The following is a 17,554-nucleotide window of genomic DNA, read 5'->3' on the forward strand; positions in this document are numbered from 1 at the left end:
ATACATATTCAAGAAGGAATATGTTGGTGTCACACAACCAACCTCCTTGATCTTTACTTATTAGGGATTTGTCTCTATTTTAGTGTCTAACACCTTCTCTTTCGGGCCTAGTTCTATCCTTAACAATTAAGATAGGTACTTGCTTCTTATTGCTCTCACTCACTTCAAGAATTTCTACATGATGAAGACTTATCTTCATATAAATTCCTAGTTAATCCTTCACAAGGATGAACTTTATAGTGGTATTTGGTCAATCAAAATTTCTCACAAATTAATTTACCAATTTTACATTGTCATGTGCTAAACAACTTAAGTGTTTGGATGACAAGTGTTTAGTTTGAGCAATAAGACTTTTGAACCGTGGATGCATAGGAGATATTATCAAAACATATTTTGATCAAGTACTACTTCTATTCATATTCTCCACAAAAGAATATAGGTATGTAAGGAATTTTAAGATGTTAATCTTATAGTTGCATAGGACGATTCCTATTGAGTTCTATGGAATAGAACGATTCCTATGGATCTAGTCCACAACCTATGATACGGTTCATTTTAAAAAGAGATTCTATTTGTCGTAAGTAATAGTGGTTTAGCGGAGACTCGTGTTACAATCGAATTGTTATCATATATGTGTAGGAGCGATAATAAAGAACAACATAAAACAACGAAATAGTGGGAAAATCAAACATTCATCGTTATATATATAAAACATTTAAGAATGTTTTAGCATTTATATAGCGACCTCTACCCAACTATTATAAATGATCCCGAGATCCAAATTCATATCAATTCGGGCACGGTGAGCCGATTCATACCTAATCAATATAACTCGGTAGATTAACTCTATAATCGATTCTACTTCTAGAACTCTCGGTCGATAAAATTACTTTAATATTTATCTTTAGCCCGGAACACATGCGACTACGGTCACGAATACTTCCGTTGAGCTCAATCCAAATTTTGATGTAGTAAAAATTTACCACCCATTTACCCAAGGTAACAAGTTTAGCACCCCGGTGAGCCGAACCTACTTCCTTATGAAATTGGGATTCATGGTTCTACTATTTGGTAAGGCTAATTCTCAATTATTATTTAGTGAGAGGTCTTGTCAATTTATTATCTATCTCGTTTTAAGTGAACTAAAGCGGTGAACTACGATAATTATAATTGACACGGTCGATGACTCGATTAAATAATATGCATGTGTAGTTATGGCGATTTGGCTATGCATGCAAACATATAAAACAAATGCAAAGCAAAAACAATAAAATCCTAATATGGCCTTCCTAAAATAGTAAATCTAATAAACTATTTAAAAACTCGGAAACCAACTCCATTGGTCCCTTGAACTTCATATGGCGCGCAATTCATGTCAACACCATCTTTGTCGGACCGCCTTCTCGAATGGCACCGTCTTCAAGGAACTCCGGAATTAATAAATTACATAGCTTTTCTACTTTATACATTATAAAAAGAAAAACAAAATAAAATAAAAGTGATACGAGATCACATTAATTACAACCGAATCGATATCCCCATTCATTTTGGGAAATACCAATTTAAAACTAAGGCTATACTAAGTACAAATTACATAATTCAAAATTATATAAAATTAAAATATGACAATCATAATAAAAATGCAGCATTAATATATGTATAAAACATGCCATGTGATGTGCCAAATCGCCCTATTTAAGCTAATATCGTATATTCGGTCCGGTTTTATGGATAATTGTGACAATTAACTTATTAAAATCACACAATATTACATAAATCAAATCTATGTCCAAGTTAATTACCCCAACATTCTTAGGACTCAAAAATTTAGTCTTCACTAAATATTTGACAATAATTCAACTTGATATTTTATTATTGCTCTTTAAACACTATTATTCATAATAATAAATAAATAATTCCCAATTAAGTCATAAACATTCGAAAATTTCAAAATCATAATTTTGTATATTCTGGAAAATTTCCAACATTCCAAAATTTTAATAAAATTTGCCCATAGATTATTTTAATTTATTTCACAAATAAATTGTATAAAACATAATTTTAACCCTTTAATTCCAAATTAAACATAAAATTATGCAATAAATCAAAATTAAAATTTTGAATATTCTAAACAAGTTTATAGAACCTGGAAATGACAAATTTTTAAGCCCAAAATCGAATTTTTATATTAATGACTAATAAAGTTGCTATTTATCAATTTATATCACATAAAAATTAATAACTATTTAAATAATACGAAATTTAACATGCAACTTTAGATCTGATGTTCATTTCATATATACAACATTGGGAAAAAATTTCATGCCATAAATTTTATTTTAGCTATTTTTGCTAAAATAGTCACTATTTATGTGATTTTTACATCTAAAAATCATAAATCATGCAAAATAAAACCATTTTATCTGAAAATTTACAGACAGTGTGTAAATATTGCATGTGACAATATACTAAAATTCCATGGGCAGAAACGAAGTCTAACAATTTTTAACAAAATACCTCTTTTTAATCCATTTTTATCATGTAAAAATCATAAAACATGCAATATAAAACACTTTTATACGAAATTTTACATACAATAGGTAAAATATGCATGTGAGGTCGTGTAAAAATTCCAAGGTCAGAATCATAGTCTAACTAATTTTAGCATTTTAAATGGCATTTTATTCAATAAAATGTAATAAAAATACTAAAATCATATTAAAGAGCAATAAAATACCATAAATCATCAAAATGACCTAAAATCAATTTAGGACCAGAATGTTTATCATGCAAAAAATTTCGTGGCCTTTATCATCATAAATCACAAAATACAAGTTTTATATGTTAACATTTTAACTCGGAAAAACAAAATCGATTATGCATGCAACAACTCTTGCTCTGATACCAATTGTAAGATTCATAAATCTCTTATTAGACACTTCTAATAACTATGTTAATTTATTTTAGTCATAAACTAATTAGATCTTATGCATGCATAACATTAAAGTACAAAGTGAGAAGAAAATCGATCAACTTACAATGAGGGCCAAATGGTTTATACTAATTGGTCTCCTACCAAATTAGTCTTCTTAAGAAAAACCAAGTACTCCAACAAAACCCTTAGATTCAATAGTAAAATCTACTACTCAAGGATTGTACCAAGGTAATCACTCTTAATACATATACTAATTTAGATACTAGAAATTAGTATATATACCCTTAAAAATAATAACTAATATTATTGTTTACTACCTTTAGTAATGGTGGAATAATATTAGAGATTTTGAACAAATTATTCATAAAACCATTTTTATGTAAGAGAGGATGATGGAATATAAGAGAGATAAGCATAAGTTTTCTACCCAAGAAAAATGAGAACCAAATGTTCTCATATAGAGAACAGGGAGCCGGTTTTGGCTCTTATTGGGAGCCAAAATTGTTCTTCTCAATTTACTTTTTGTCTTCACAAGAAAGGCTAGGTGTAGGTCTAGTTTAGGATAGTCATGATGGTGTTTCTTAATTAAAAAACAATAAACCATAAAACCATAAACAACCTACTTAAAACCAGCACCTATATGTAAAATGGACTCCATTTTATCTTTTGTAATTTGTCATTTGTAATTTGTGTGACATATGACAAGTAATATGTCATTAGGCATAATAATGCATATTTAACAAATTAAATATCATTATATATTTAAATAAATTACATTTAACAAATTAACAAGTAATTCACAATTACATGTAAATAAAATGGGTCACATTAAGTCTAGTTAATATAATCTACAACATCTTGTAATTATAATTAACTAATTACTCTTATCTCCAGTGTTTCACAAACATTAATCAATTTTAGTAATATAACAAATTAATTACTAAATTGAATCTTATTTAATCAAATTTCAATAAGATATAAAACTCTCTCTTATAAATAAAATTTTAATTAATTAATTAATTAAACAATTAAGAGTGTTACTCTAGAGGTATGACCTTAAGGGATCAACTGATCACCACCGTCATACCACAGTAATGTCAAACTCTAGTCAGCCAATCATTACCGATTAATGTGGATCAGTTGACAATAAAATATTACTTTCCCTCATGCATTCTTATTATGAGATTTAAACATGTGATCGCATTATTGTCGAGGACACATACTCCAACATAAAAGGCATCAAGGCAATGGTTTGGTTGTTACCTTATTTTTTTTCCCTTAAATTGAAAGTAATCAAAACAATTTGGTCTTGTTTTGGTTTTTGAAATTAATTTGTAACAAATTTTACATTTTATTTTTCCAAATGCATTACAAACAATTGGAAGAATTTTTCATTTGGGTTTAAATCCTTGTAATTAGTTTCATTTACTTTAAATTTGTGTTTTGAATTTTATGCATGTTCCTAATCATAAAAGAAATTGGTTGTTTTGTTACAGATTAATTCACGTTGTTAAATCGTTGAGAACTTTATTTTATTTATAAATTTTTCCACTGTTACATTAGTTAATTATTTTATTCTCACTGTTACAACCTACAATTTTTATAAAATCAAAAATCCTCAAATTATTTTGTTTGGTACGCTTTTCATATGAATTAACTTTTTTTTGGTGTAAACCGGGGTGTCTACCGTCGACAACAGTGTATAATCCCCTCGCCGCGGGTGCTCTCACGAAGAGGTAAACGGCTGGCCAAAGAGTTTGCTCCATTTTCATGGGCAGGGATCGAACCCCTGACCTCATGGTTAAGGGATGAAGTGAGCAATCACTACACCAAACCCATTTGGTTTCATATGAATTAACTTTGACTTGCTGACTTTTAACCACAGAGCGCCACGTAGGCTCTATGGTTGTTCCTTTAATAATAATAATAATAATAATAATAATAATAATAATAATAATAATAATAATAATTATTATTATTATTATTATTATTTTATGGGGTAATGGGTCGATGAAATGATAAGGATATAAGGAGCTGTTTTTTGTGTGTATTTTTTTTATAAAGTAAGGAAATTAGGATAACAACCTTGCGGATGAGAACGGTAAACGAAATTCAAAGAAATTTCATTTACCAAGAAGTAACCATAAGATAAAAGGTACAAAGGAAGACTCCCCTTGAGAAAGTACATCACTTTAATAACCCATACAAGAATTAAAAATTAAACACTTGATTAAAATCTTCCAATTCTACAAATAACTAAAGCAAAGGCCAACAAAGAGACCCGGTTTTAAGAAATTTCATATTTGTCTATAAATCCAAAAGGATTAAAAACTTTCAAACATTCATCATAAGGATACTCCACTAAGTACAATCAAAGACTCCTTAGAGGAGCAATGGAGCAATAGAGCATAATCTTACAATATGATGCATCACCCACGCTTAACATGTAAGCAATATACTATAGTTGAAAAGCTATTAAGCAAGAACCCACGTCGTCTACACAAACACCCCATGGACATCTCGTCATTGTACCATCCTTCACCAATTTCTAATAAGAAGAAATCAACGATTTAATTGGTCAATTTCTAAAATTAACTTTTAATATTGCTATTAAATCCTTGATTTAAACCTTCTTTAGCTAAGACATATGACTGAAAAATGCTCTCCTAGAATAAAATGGAGAGAAAATTAAAGTCTAGTCCTTATGAGGGTGAAAATCAAGAAAACAGACAAAAAAAATTCCATTAAGAGACTAAGAAAAAAGGACTAGATATTTACTTACTCATAGAGAGAAGAAGATGAATAAGAAAAAAAAAAAGGGCAAGAAAAGCTTGGCTGGGAAGGAGACAAGAAAAAAATCTATATCTCCTTCAAATTTATGTGGTTTATTTCGAGAGAAATTTATCTCTCATGTTTCTCTATCTTGAAATTTTTACTAAGGGTTTTTGGTTACATACTCCTTAGATGTAATCAACTACACTCACCTCCTTGCTTGTTTTTTGTGTGTATGGGTCGGATGAGTAAAGCTTCACATAAAAATTCTAGCATAAAAAGTCATGGATGAAAATTTTAATTACTTTAAAACGTAACAATTCAAGAGTTTGTGAGTAAAGATTCACATAAATATTATTTGAAAAAATCGCTCCAAATAATAATTACCCGATTAAAAAATGGGATATTTTAGTACGTCGGTCATATACTCATATACATAGTTACATACTCAGTAATTACGTATGAAATATTATTACAAATCGAAAATCTTAAATACGGCTAATCATTATTTTAAACATTATTCAGAAATAACAACACTTGAAACTGCAATTCCGTGCAAATTGCACGGGATTAAAAATAGTTTACTTTATTGTTGTCTACAAGACGAAGCTTTGACCATATTTTTCGACATTTATAAGTTTTTTTTCGTCGAATACACATATTTTGCAAAAGATATTAAGATAATAAATGTAAATAATTTTTTATTGTTCAAGATATTTACGATCAAAGTTTCCAAACTTTGAGCTTCAAAAGCAAATGCGAAGATAATTAAAAAACATAATTGCTTATTTATGGGTTTTACTCATTCATGGACTTTTTTTCATTATTTTTCTATAGTATACCCTTTGCCTAATTCTCTCTGATTCTCTCCATCACAAAATTAATCAAAACCACAAAATTAATCAAATTCGTCAAATTACACAATTATGGATGCTAATTTTCGTATCGATCAAGTAATAATTCTAGTTCTTAATTTAATTAATTATATTATATCAAATTAAGGAATTTATTTACACTAATTAAATTAGAGTTTGTTTAAATTAGCAACTTTTTGGCGTTATGTGTGGCTACTTCCGCTGGAATTTGTGATTATGTTAATATTTTGAAGACATGCTATATTTATAGTATCATATTCCTTTTCGAATTAACCGTATATTAGTAAGCAATGCGTGTAGCTAAGTAATGTACTTTATATCTGATAAAAAAAATACAAAAATGTTGTCGTGGTTCTTATTAATGCTTCAGCTGTTGCCTGTTGCTAGTGCTAAGAATCGTAGTTGGCTTGAGTATTTAGAAGCCTAATTGTGTTGATCATTGCGGTGATGTTAAGATTCCATACCCATTTGGCATTACTGCCGATTGTTACCATAACCAATCATACGAGATCATTTGCAATACGTCATTTGGTCCTCAAAATTAAACCATTCTTACGGCAGTTCAATCTTGAGGTGATAAATATGAACTGGCCAGGAAGATATACACTACGTGACAACATACAGGATGTCTCAGATGATCACTATGGCACCGAAGAAGTACTTATAGTAGGCCTGCAAACTATGTGAAAGCACTGGTATTAAGAATATTATTAGCTATGACATGAAAGGTAGTCCATATCAATTCTTGATGGAGGAAAATGCTTTAATGATGGAGGGTTGTGGAAGTAGAGCTGCATTAAAGAATCAGAATGGGGAAATATTGGCTTCATGTGATTCCGTTTGTGTCGATGGTAATATCAACACGACTGAAACGACTTGCAATCGCGATGGATGTTGCGCAACCACACTTGAATACGAATTCCCTCTATATGTCAAACATTCGAGACTTGGCATGGGTGACTGTTGAACACTTCATTTTAAGCCAAACATGAGGAGTTATCAAATATCGTAATCTCGACAAGACTCGAAAAATTACCAATGTCTACAGGAATTTCCCCTTGAAGATGGTTCGAATGCAATGACACTGTCATCAAATTCTGCAGACTGCAGATTGCATCGGGAATTTCACCAGTAATCACCAAATTCTTTTGGATTTCACTAGTATGATTACATGATGACAAAACAAGTTTCGATAGCGATTTCAAAGACTGCAAATTTGATGGTAATGAACCCGGTAAGTCTACTGATTTAATACTTAATTCAACATCATCATTTTTATCACATGTTACACCAAATCAATTACATAGGTGATTATCAGAACTTACCCATGTCTTAAAAACATCTAAATATGATGTTTTTAAGGTTTGTTTCCATTGAAGAAGAGCTTGACCTTACTCATCAATGGAGACAAAACAATAGAAGACGCATAGAATTAATAATGATGAAATAAGTAGAAATAAGCATAGGTCAAGAGCCGTTAAAGAAGGAAGCTTTGGACAACAGGGTGTAAGAAATTTGTGAGCTACGGTGGCCGTTAAAAAATGAATCTTGTGGACGACGGTGGCCGGACTGAGGAGGTTGTCAAGACCGGCCGGTGTAGCCGGGGCGGTGTTGATGGTTGTGGTTGGTGACTGACGGGTCGGGCATTAATGTGGTGGGCGTCGTCGGTCAAGGGAAGCGAGGGAAGGAGGCGGTGGTTGGCGGCTAGCTGAGGCCGGGAAGGGCAGTTGCAAGGTGGTGGCAGAAGTGGGAGAGGGTGGCGATGGAATTCAAAGAAGAATTGAATATAGAGAGAGAAAATTGAAAATTGAGAGTTGAAATAAAAGGATAAAATGGTCATTTTCGTCCATAAAAGAAACCATGAGTTTGAATGAAGATCACCCTTAAGAAAATAGAAGTACTCCTTCTGTCCCGGTCATTTGTTGTGCTATTCCATTTTGGGGTGTCTAAGTCAATTGTTGTCCTTTCTATTTTAAGAATGAACTTGATGCAAAAATGATACAGCTCAGCAACTAAATGAACAGACTCCACAACTGTTCAGTCAGAAGCCAGACTCAGCTACGAGTTCCGCATTGGTTGCATTCAATTACTTGGACGCCAAGTTTAGTACTTTGTTTGGACACCAAGAAAAGTGCGTGGAGTTGTAGAAGGAAAGTCCGTAGAGATGGAAAACATGCATAGAAAAGCATTGGTTGTCATATTTTTCCTAAATCGGTATTTCCTAATTAGTAGCTTATTCGGTTTTAGGAAAGTTACCAAGTTTCTTAATTCTGGTTTAGTTAATTATTATATTGTTGTTATTTATTTAGTTAATTTACCTAAAGTTACAAGGAGTACAATAAGACAATAGAGCCATTAGGAAAGTCGAATTATAGAGGAATTGTGTTTCCTTATTTCCGTCTAAGGAGTCGTTTTAGTTAGTATAAATATGAGTCATTGTATTCTTATTTTAAGTATGGTATATTGATTAAGAAAATTGAAGCGGTAGCTTTATTATTGTGTTTGCAAGTTTTGTAAACCCTAAGCTCGACGTGTTTCGTTCCAAATTGTTATTGTTTGACGCGTTTTCAAGCGTTAACCCGAGTTATAATCAATAGGTCTTGATTATAGTTCACCATTGGTTGAGTTATAGGTACTCAAGCAAATATCCCATTGGTTCGATTTATTCACGTATTGCAAAGCAAATATACTTTATTTTCTTTTGTTTGGTTTAAAATACAAAAAACACACAAAAATTACAGATTCGAGTTATAATCAGACATCACTCAAACCGTTCAAATTGTTCCAGAATTGATAAATTCGACAATCAGACAGTTCCAGCAACTGTCCACTTTTGTTAATTCCGCTGCAAACTCACGAGTTCTATTCTTTTGAGTAGTTCGTATCAGAACTTGATAAGTAATTTGATCATTTACACTCAATTTGTTAGAGCTGTCATTTAATAATTGGCGCCCTCTCATTCCTTGATCTTTGTGCCAAACCAAATGACAACAATTGACCGGGACGGAGTATAAAAGAAGAAGCGTGCAACAACTGATCATTTACATGAAGGGCAAAATTGGTTTTCACAGCAGTTTTAGGGAAGTGCTTGAATTCCACCATAATATTTCATTTTCGTCGCCGGAGGTACCAATTTTTTTCATACAAAAGTTGATAAAATGTCGTAACTTGAAAAGAAAAATTTATAAAGGTAATCATTTTGATTTTTGTGGACATAAAATGATAGTTTTAAACAATTTACCTTATATTATAAAACAACAAACTTAAGCATTTCACCATTACATTAAACACATGCAATAATAGGGTTCATAGAGCCACCAGAGGTGTCTCCAATTAGACAATCATTTTAAGCTCCATCAACAAGTGATACCAAGACTAAATCCTATCCACCCAAATGTATCAGACCATTTATTTAGAATGATAGGTTCTTATCGAAAGACTCGGGAGTCGGGGTGGATGAGGTTGAACAAGAAACAAGCAATATCAAACAACAATTTTTAGCGATACTGGGGTGCCAATTCACCTTCCTTGACAATGTAATTTTGAGGAGGGAACTCCTCTCCCTTGAAGTACCTGTCCAACATGTCCTTGGTACCAGCAGCATAGCGCAACTGCAACATTTTGTTTCAAGTAATTAAGGCTTAACGAAGAATGATTAACAGAAGCAAGTTAACTTGGACTTCAATCGGAATAATATTTTACCTGAGCATCAATTGTGGTGCCAGATATATGAGGGGTCATGGCTTGGTTTGGCATGTATCGCCATGGATGATCCTTTGGAGCTGGTTGTGGGTACCAAACATCTCCACTATATCCTAAGAGAGTGAAATGTTCTAGTCAGCATTTGTTCAATGGGGCCAGCATCAGAAATCGACCTATAGAAACATTAACCTTGTACCAGGAAGCAAAACAATAGACTTTTTAATACATTAGAGCATGTACAATAGAGAGGATGAAGTCTCCTCTTAGCACTCTCTCTCATCTAAGAGGAGCTCCTCTCCATTGTAGAGATTGCATAGAACAAAGAGGATGTTCTCTACTTCCTCTAAAATTAGAGGATTTTGAACATTGGCCCTTGTGCCAAGAATCCAATCATATTTTTCCTTTTTTAATATTTCCATTTTATTTTTTCATTTTAATAGAAGTTAAAATATTATTAAAATGGTAGAGGATTAATAAGAGGATCCTCTCTATTGTGAATAAAAATTATAAGAAGAGGATGAACATAGTGGAAATGAATGTGGGTCATAGAGAAAATGATGTGTCAAAAAATAAAAGGGTAAATGAAAAATTAAGAGGATGATAATGTACTCTCTATTGTACATGCTCTTAACCTTGTACCTTAGTACGTCAATAACTCCCACTTTGACAGGAGAAGGGTTTGGTTGTATACAATCTTACTTACAAAGTTACAATCTTACCTCCATATGAATTCAACACATAGGGTTTGTCTTTTTCGTGTGTACATATGATAGAAATTATGTTGAGAATCGCGTAAACCGACTTTTACTTAAAACATTATATGACGAATATAGCTTGGTGAATAATTTTGCAATATTCTATTATGTTTCAAATAAAAAATGGCGAACCCAACTACATCGGAAGAGGTGCGCCCTATGTTACTTCAATTCTTTCGTTTTCTCCCATACCCATGTCCAACGTGATACTCATAATTTTTGTTTTCTTGTACAGAATAATATACTCCCTCTGCCCCGGTCATTTGTTGTCCTATTTCATTTTGGGTGTCTCAATCAATTGTTGCCCTTTCTATTTTAACACATACAATTTGGTCTACTTGTTATTGAGTAACTGGCCCCCTCCTCTATCCTTGGTCTTTGTGCCAAACCAAAGGACAACAATTGACCTTGACCGAGACAGAGGAAGTACTCAGTATGATCATATACATTACAGTAAGTAGTCTTTCATAAATAACCAGTAAACCAGGTCGAATTATCATGTCAATTATCATGTGTATTCATAAGAGAGTTATAAAGATTAATTATTAATTATGTTTCACAAAATTGTATATTCTCTCCAAATTTTCGGCCCTAAGTTTATATCTTAACATTTTAACGGCACATTGGATCCCCCAAAATGTTTAAGACAACCCTAATTGGATATACATATTCACACCGTTTGATTTTTGAATAAAGTTTTCAATAAGTTTGCTTCTTGAATACAAGATTATAATATTCTTACCTCCAATGTGGCCACTAGAGCAACCATCAACCACAGCTTGTGTATCCATGATCGCTCCCCGGGCATTGTTGACTATTAGCACTCCTTTCTTCATCTTTGCAATCAATTCTTTGTTAAACATTCCTCTGCATCACAATCCACAAGTAAGGTAAAGGATCGGACGAAAGATACAACTGGTGAAACTAGGTGACAGGATAATTAGCTAGCTGAGAACTGAAGATTAAACAACCAGCATACTTGGTCTTATCGGTGAGGGGAGTATTGATGACAACCACGTCACATTTACCAAGCATTTTGATAAGATCCTCCTCATACTGTGCTCCTGTCTGACTCTCCAACTCCGGGTCCATTCTAATGCGGTCATGATAGAGAAGATTGCAGTTGAAAGGCTTGAGCCTTTGAAGCAAAAGTTTACCAATTCGTCCAGCGCCAACAGTACCGATAGTCTTACCTTCAAGGTCATATGCTCTGTAAGCTATGCCAGCAACATTCCAGTCGCCGTTAACGACTTGCTGGTAACCGGGCACAAAGTTCCTTACAAGAATGAGTATCCTCATAAGTTCATCTTCTGCAACTGAAACCACATTGCTTCCAGTCACTTCGGCAACAGTTAGTCCGGCAGCAGCAGCAGCATTCAGGTCAATGTGATCAGAGCCGATTCCAGCAGTGAGTAGTAGTTGCAAGTTCTTTGCTCTTTTGATCCGTTCGGCAGTAACATAGGCGGGATGGAATGGTGTAGTTATGAGGACATGGAGATCAGGAATATGCTTCTCAAGTTCTGCAATTCAAATGCTGTCCCGTTATATATAATTGATGAGAGAGGACATAAGTCCAATTCATATGGCACATCAGAGTGTTTACAAAATCATAGAAGTTGTCAACATGAGCATTTAAACCAATGTTCCCTTTCATTAAAAAAAAAAAAAGCGAAAATTGCAGAGGCTTTCAGTTATTTGATTACTTTTTACCACTTCACAAGGAATTGAAACTGCAATGCATCTAAACGTATGTATCGTTCCTCTTTCGAGGTTTGAAAAACCTGCATTCCTACAGACCCGCAAGAGGGTCTGTTAAAAAAAAAATCAGGGTTTTGTTTGCAAATGCACTCAGGAGGACAAGAATGATATCAGGCTTCTTCTGCAAGTAGCAAAGACACGTAGATCTTTTCTGGTCAGAATAGTAACCTGAATCTGGTCCATCTTTATCATCTGTGACGATGTACTGATGGCCCTTGGATTCCAACCAATCACGAATGCCCAGGGAACCTTCAACACAGCCCACAAAGTTGGGATTCATCGATGCATATTCATTTGCTTTATAAAAAATACCAACAATCTTCTTACTATCCGAAGATCCCTGTTCCAATATATAAATAGACATGTTATATTGAGCTAATTGCAGAGAGAAACGACACTTTGCAGGTAACAGAAGTTAAGTGAAGCACCAGGTAGAAGCTCACAAGTTACAACATATATAGATGGTGAGCTCAACAACTTCACTAGGCTCACTTCCTTAGGACATTAGTTAATAATTAAGTCACCTAGTTACCTTAATATGTGAGCATTACACTACATTTGACCTTGTAAGGATATTGTTTTGTTCCCAAGTGGCCCAAAAATGATGTATACAATCATTTAACTTGTTTAGCCAATCCAGTTACAGTCAAAGAAGCTGAAGATGAATAAATTATATTTGATGTGTAATTATTAAGTGCCTTGAATGAATAAACAACAATTTGATGTGTAATTATTAAGAAGCTGAAGATGAATAAATTATATTTGATGTGTAATTATTAAGTGCCTTGAATGAAATTGATGATTAACAAGTTAATAATCATAGATCGTGATTATTCCTGATGATCAAGAGTAGATAAATACACAGTGAATAAGATACATGATGATTTAAGAAATTAAAAATAGCAAGAATGAAAGGCATACATGAATAGTTCTGGAAAAGAAAGGAGGGTTAATAATAGAAGAATTGGAGATGGTTTTAACAGCAGAGGTAAGCGCACGCTTCATAGCCATCTTCTCTTTAATTTGATCAAAATGATTCCAAGCGATTAGTAATAAGAATGAGAATATCAAGAGATTAAAAAACTGAGAAATATAGAGAATGAGTGAGTTGGAAAGTGACTGTAAGTAATACTATACTGCTTTCATAAAAGACGTCTAATTATTGGACACGTACTTGTGATTATCTACATACACACTTGTTATTGCCATTTGTCGTCCGCCATTATTTTTTTTTTTTTTTTGAGAAAAGAACAATTCATTAATAGAAAGCCATACGGCACTTACAAAGAATAACTATAATCGAAAACAAATCTAATGGAAACCAAAGAAAAATAATTTTCTTATAAACTAGGGATCTCAAAACAAAGATTCCATAATTCGCTCGTCCTATTATCGCATTATCTTCATGTAGCTTTTTGGGGATCCTTCGTTTGATTTATGAGATAAAATTTACCTCGACCTGTTCCAAAGATCGTTGACAAATCACTTTTACCCTTTGAAAGAACACGCTGCAAACCATCAACGAACTACTCCTGACTATATTACTGATGAAACTAAAACCACGAATAAATGGAAAACCCCCGAAATAAGGGATGAAAAAACGATTCTCACCAAAAGGGAGACACTTATTGAATAGAAAATAGGTATGCATACTATTGATTAAAATTTGAAACAATTTTGGGGCTTACCATCGATCGATTGATAATCGATGGAGCCCCTTGTATAATTTGATGGAGGCTAGGGTTTTTTAGAGAGAGTTTTTTGAGAGAGAATTTTTTCCGCCATTATTGATTTTTCTACATCCAGCTGCATGTATCATGTTTTATCATCCGTATTACAGCTGATGGTGACCAGGGGCGTCTTAAAGTAAATGGAGGTCCGGTGCACCATAAAAATATGAGGCCCCAACTATGAATGCACATGTACAATATGTCGAGATTTGTATTAAATTTTATCAATAAACCTTGTAAATTTGGGGTTGCTAAAAGCGGAGGCCCGGTTCCGCCGCCCGTGGTTGCCCGTGGCCTTAGACACCCCTGATGGTGACACTTGTTTTGGTTAGCTCGCTTTTTAACTAACCCATCACAAATATCATGATTCAATTAATGTTTACCTCCAAAATAATTTAGGTGAAATGTTAAGCGGAAGTAAGTCGGCAATATAATAGAAAGGTGATTGGTCCATTATACTCCTTCCGTACCAGACCAATGGTAACACTTATCTAATACGGCCGTACCACACCAATGGTAACATACCTTATTTGACTCACAACATTATCAAATTATCCTTATACACATTTGATATTTACATAAAATGTCACTACGTACCCCCACCTACCAACTCATAATTACATACCCTACCTATTTTCTTCCCTCTTTACCCCTTTTTTTACCCTCTTTTCTTAAAAACCCCATTTTTTACCACGTTACCATTTGTATGGTACGGAGGGAGTATGTTTATAGTGTATGATTGTATAGATGCGAAAGCGAAATTTTAGAAAACAATTCCCTAACATCTAGGATCACATACATAAGATAATATGAATCCTAATAAAAAAACGAAAAGAATATTTACCTTTTGAAACATAAATTCCACAAATAGCATATAGATAAGAGAGATCGGAGAGCCCCACTTGTTGCCCCTCTACTCGGTCCACAAGCACAGCCCGGAAACCCACGTCTCTTAGAACGGAAGAGATGGATCACTATCGCTTTCTTACTTTTATGGGTGCTTGAGGCACACAATATATATATATATATATATATATATATATATATATATATATATATATATATATATATATATATATATGAAGAACATATGTTTTCTCCCATTGTCGTTTCTTATGAAAACGTTTCATCATTTTTTTACATCGCCCTAAAACCCTTTATATACTAGGTTTGGTGCCCAGTTACGCCCGAGCTAGCTTTATTTACCATTTAAATTTTATTTTCTATGAAATCTGTTTCGCTAAATTTAATTAACACATACATTTACAATTTATATATTGAAATTATGATGAGATGTAAAATAAATCAACAAATTATGTGACACGTTCACCACTCCCGCTGTGAATATTATTATTATCCCTACATTCCATGTTAATACTATCATCTTCAATACTTCTTCGGTTACTATTGTTTGTTTAACTACTCTTGCTATTTTTACGGTTAACCCGTTAGTTTTGTCAAACTCATATATTTAAATAAATTAATATTTTCTTAAAATCGAATTGTTAGTTAATTTTTCATACTCTCTCCGTTGTTCCTACTGTTACTTTCATTACATGTTTTGTGACTACTATAATATTATTACTTTCATTACACCCTTTTATATACCACTTTTCTAAAAAAACTACCTTTTATAAACTTTTTAATAAATTACTCCTCTCAAATGTTCTCATGTCAAAAATTGCACCCATTTTCACATTCCGATGACATATTCCGTCAAAATTCAAATTTTCTGTTTTAAAGACTAAAATTATGACAAAAATGCCCTTCTTTACTCTTTTATATACTTATGTCTTCTCTTCATTCAAACACTGAAATTTGAAAAGTTGTTTGATGAAGTTCCATTCAAACATCCAACCCATAAATTGCCGTCTTTTTCGTGTCGATGCCATTTTATTAGTAAACGGGCACTCAACCTCCGCCTTTGAGAATGATAAGAATTTGGGCGAGACACGTGGTTTGACCATCGTTGCAAGCAAATCGGTCTTTTTCGCAACATCGGGGCTATGGCCGGTGTGACACCCCTATACTCCAAGTGCCTTACCAGGACCATTCAGGTATAAGGACGTCACCATCTCGATTACTCGAGGCAATGATAATCATAAGACAATGAAGAAACGTACTTTAAAAATAAATATAGTTTAAGTGATATGATGGGTGATGTCGTCGGGTCACATCCAATCAAACACATTTATAATACTCAACAAACAACTAGTCAGCGGTAAGTCGAGGTCGATCCATGGGACGGTGTGCTTTGGGTTCTAAGTATATCTATCTCAATTTATGCTAGTGTCACAATTTAGTTGGGTTTGTAGTTGTGTCTAGACTAATGCAAGTAACAAAGTAGAGCAAACAATGAACTAAGAAATGTAAACAAATGACTAAAAGCACTAGGATGTCATGGGGTCATAGGGGATTCATGGTATTGATCATACAAACATGTTCATAAAGTTGCAAGTAATTAATGTTGTAAAGGAACCGAGTTGGTTTATGTCTTACGGTTCATAGGAAGAGTTGGGTCCCGTAGCCGAATTGATTAGATTGTACAACACTTACAAGTCGACTTACTTTCCTCCTATTCAACTTCTATGCATGGTCTAACAAGACTCGAGTTGGTTTATATTTTACAAGTCAAGTTGAGTAGATAAGAGATGGTTGTAAATGCAAGGATTCATAGGCTTAGCATTTCATCAAACATAACATGTGCATAAAGTTGACATCACAACAAGCAAGCAATTTGATTATGAAAACATATTAGATTAAGCATTAATCAATCCCATGTTTGTTTCCCCTAATTACCCACTAATCCTAGTTAAGAGACTACTCACTTATTATCATGGTAAACATGTCATTAATGGTGTCAATCATCACAACAAGTATAAACATGATAATAGAATGAAGAAATGAACAATAAAGAGTAAAGGGTAAAAGAATTATACCAAACTTGAGATGATTCCAAATAATAAAGCAAAGAATAAAAGAAGAGAACTTGACTGATTGATGGAAGGTTGTCAATCTCCCAATAAA

At 33.2% G+C, this 17,554-nt stretch overlaps 1 protein-coding gene across 1 annotated transcript; it reads right to left on the bottom strand.

Moving 5' to 3' along the window:
* Nucleotides 1–9,805: 9,805 nt before the first annotated feature.
* Nucleotides 9,806–14,025, bottom strand: LOC141640628 (formate dehydrogenase, mitochondrial). Its single transcript, XM_074449354.1, has 6 exons — nt 13,719–14,025; nt 12,966–13,137; nt 12,019–12,559; nt 11,782–11,906; nt 10,285–10,397; nt 9,806–10,193 (listed from the first exon to the last, which is right to left on the bottom strand). The coding sequence occupies exons 1-6, from the start codon at nt 13,806–13,808 to the stop codon at nt 10,080–10,082; spliced, it is 1,155 nt and encodes a 384-aa protein (XP_074305455.1). The 5' UTR covers nt 13,809–14,025; the 3' UTR covers nt 9,806–10,079.
* Between the last annotated feature and the right edge of the window lie 3,529 nt (nt 14,026–17,554).

The sequence above is a fragment of the Silene latifolia genome, unplaced genomic scaffold, assembly GCF_048544455.1.
Source record: "Silene latifolia isolate original U9 population unplaced genomic scaffold, ASM4854445v1 scaffold_95, whole genome shotgun sequence".
NCBI lineage: Eukaryota > Viridiplantae > Streptophyta > Magnoliopsida > Caryophyllales > Caryophyllaceae > Silene > Silene latifolia.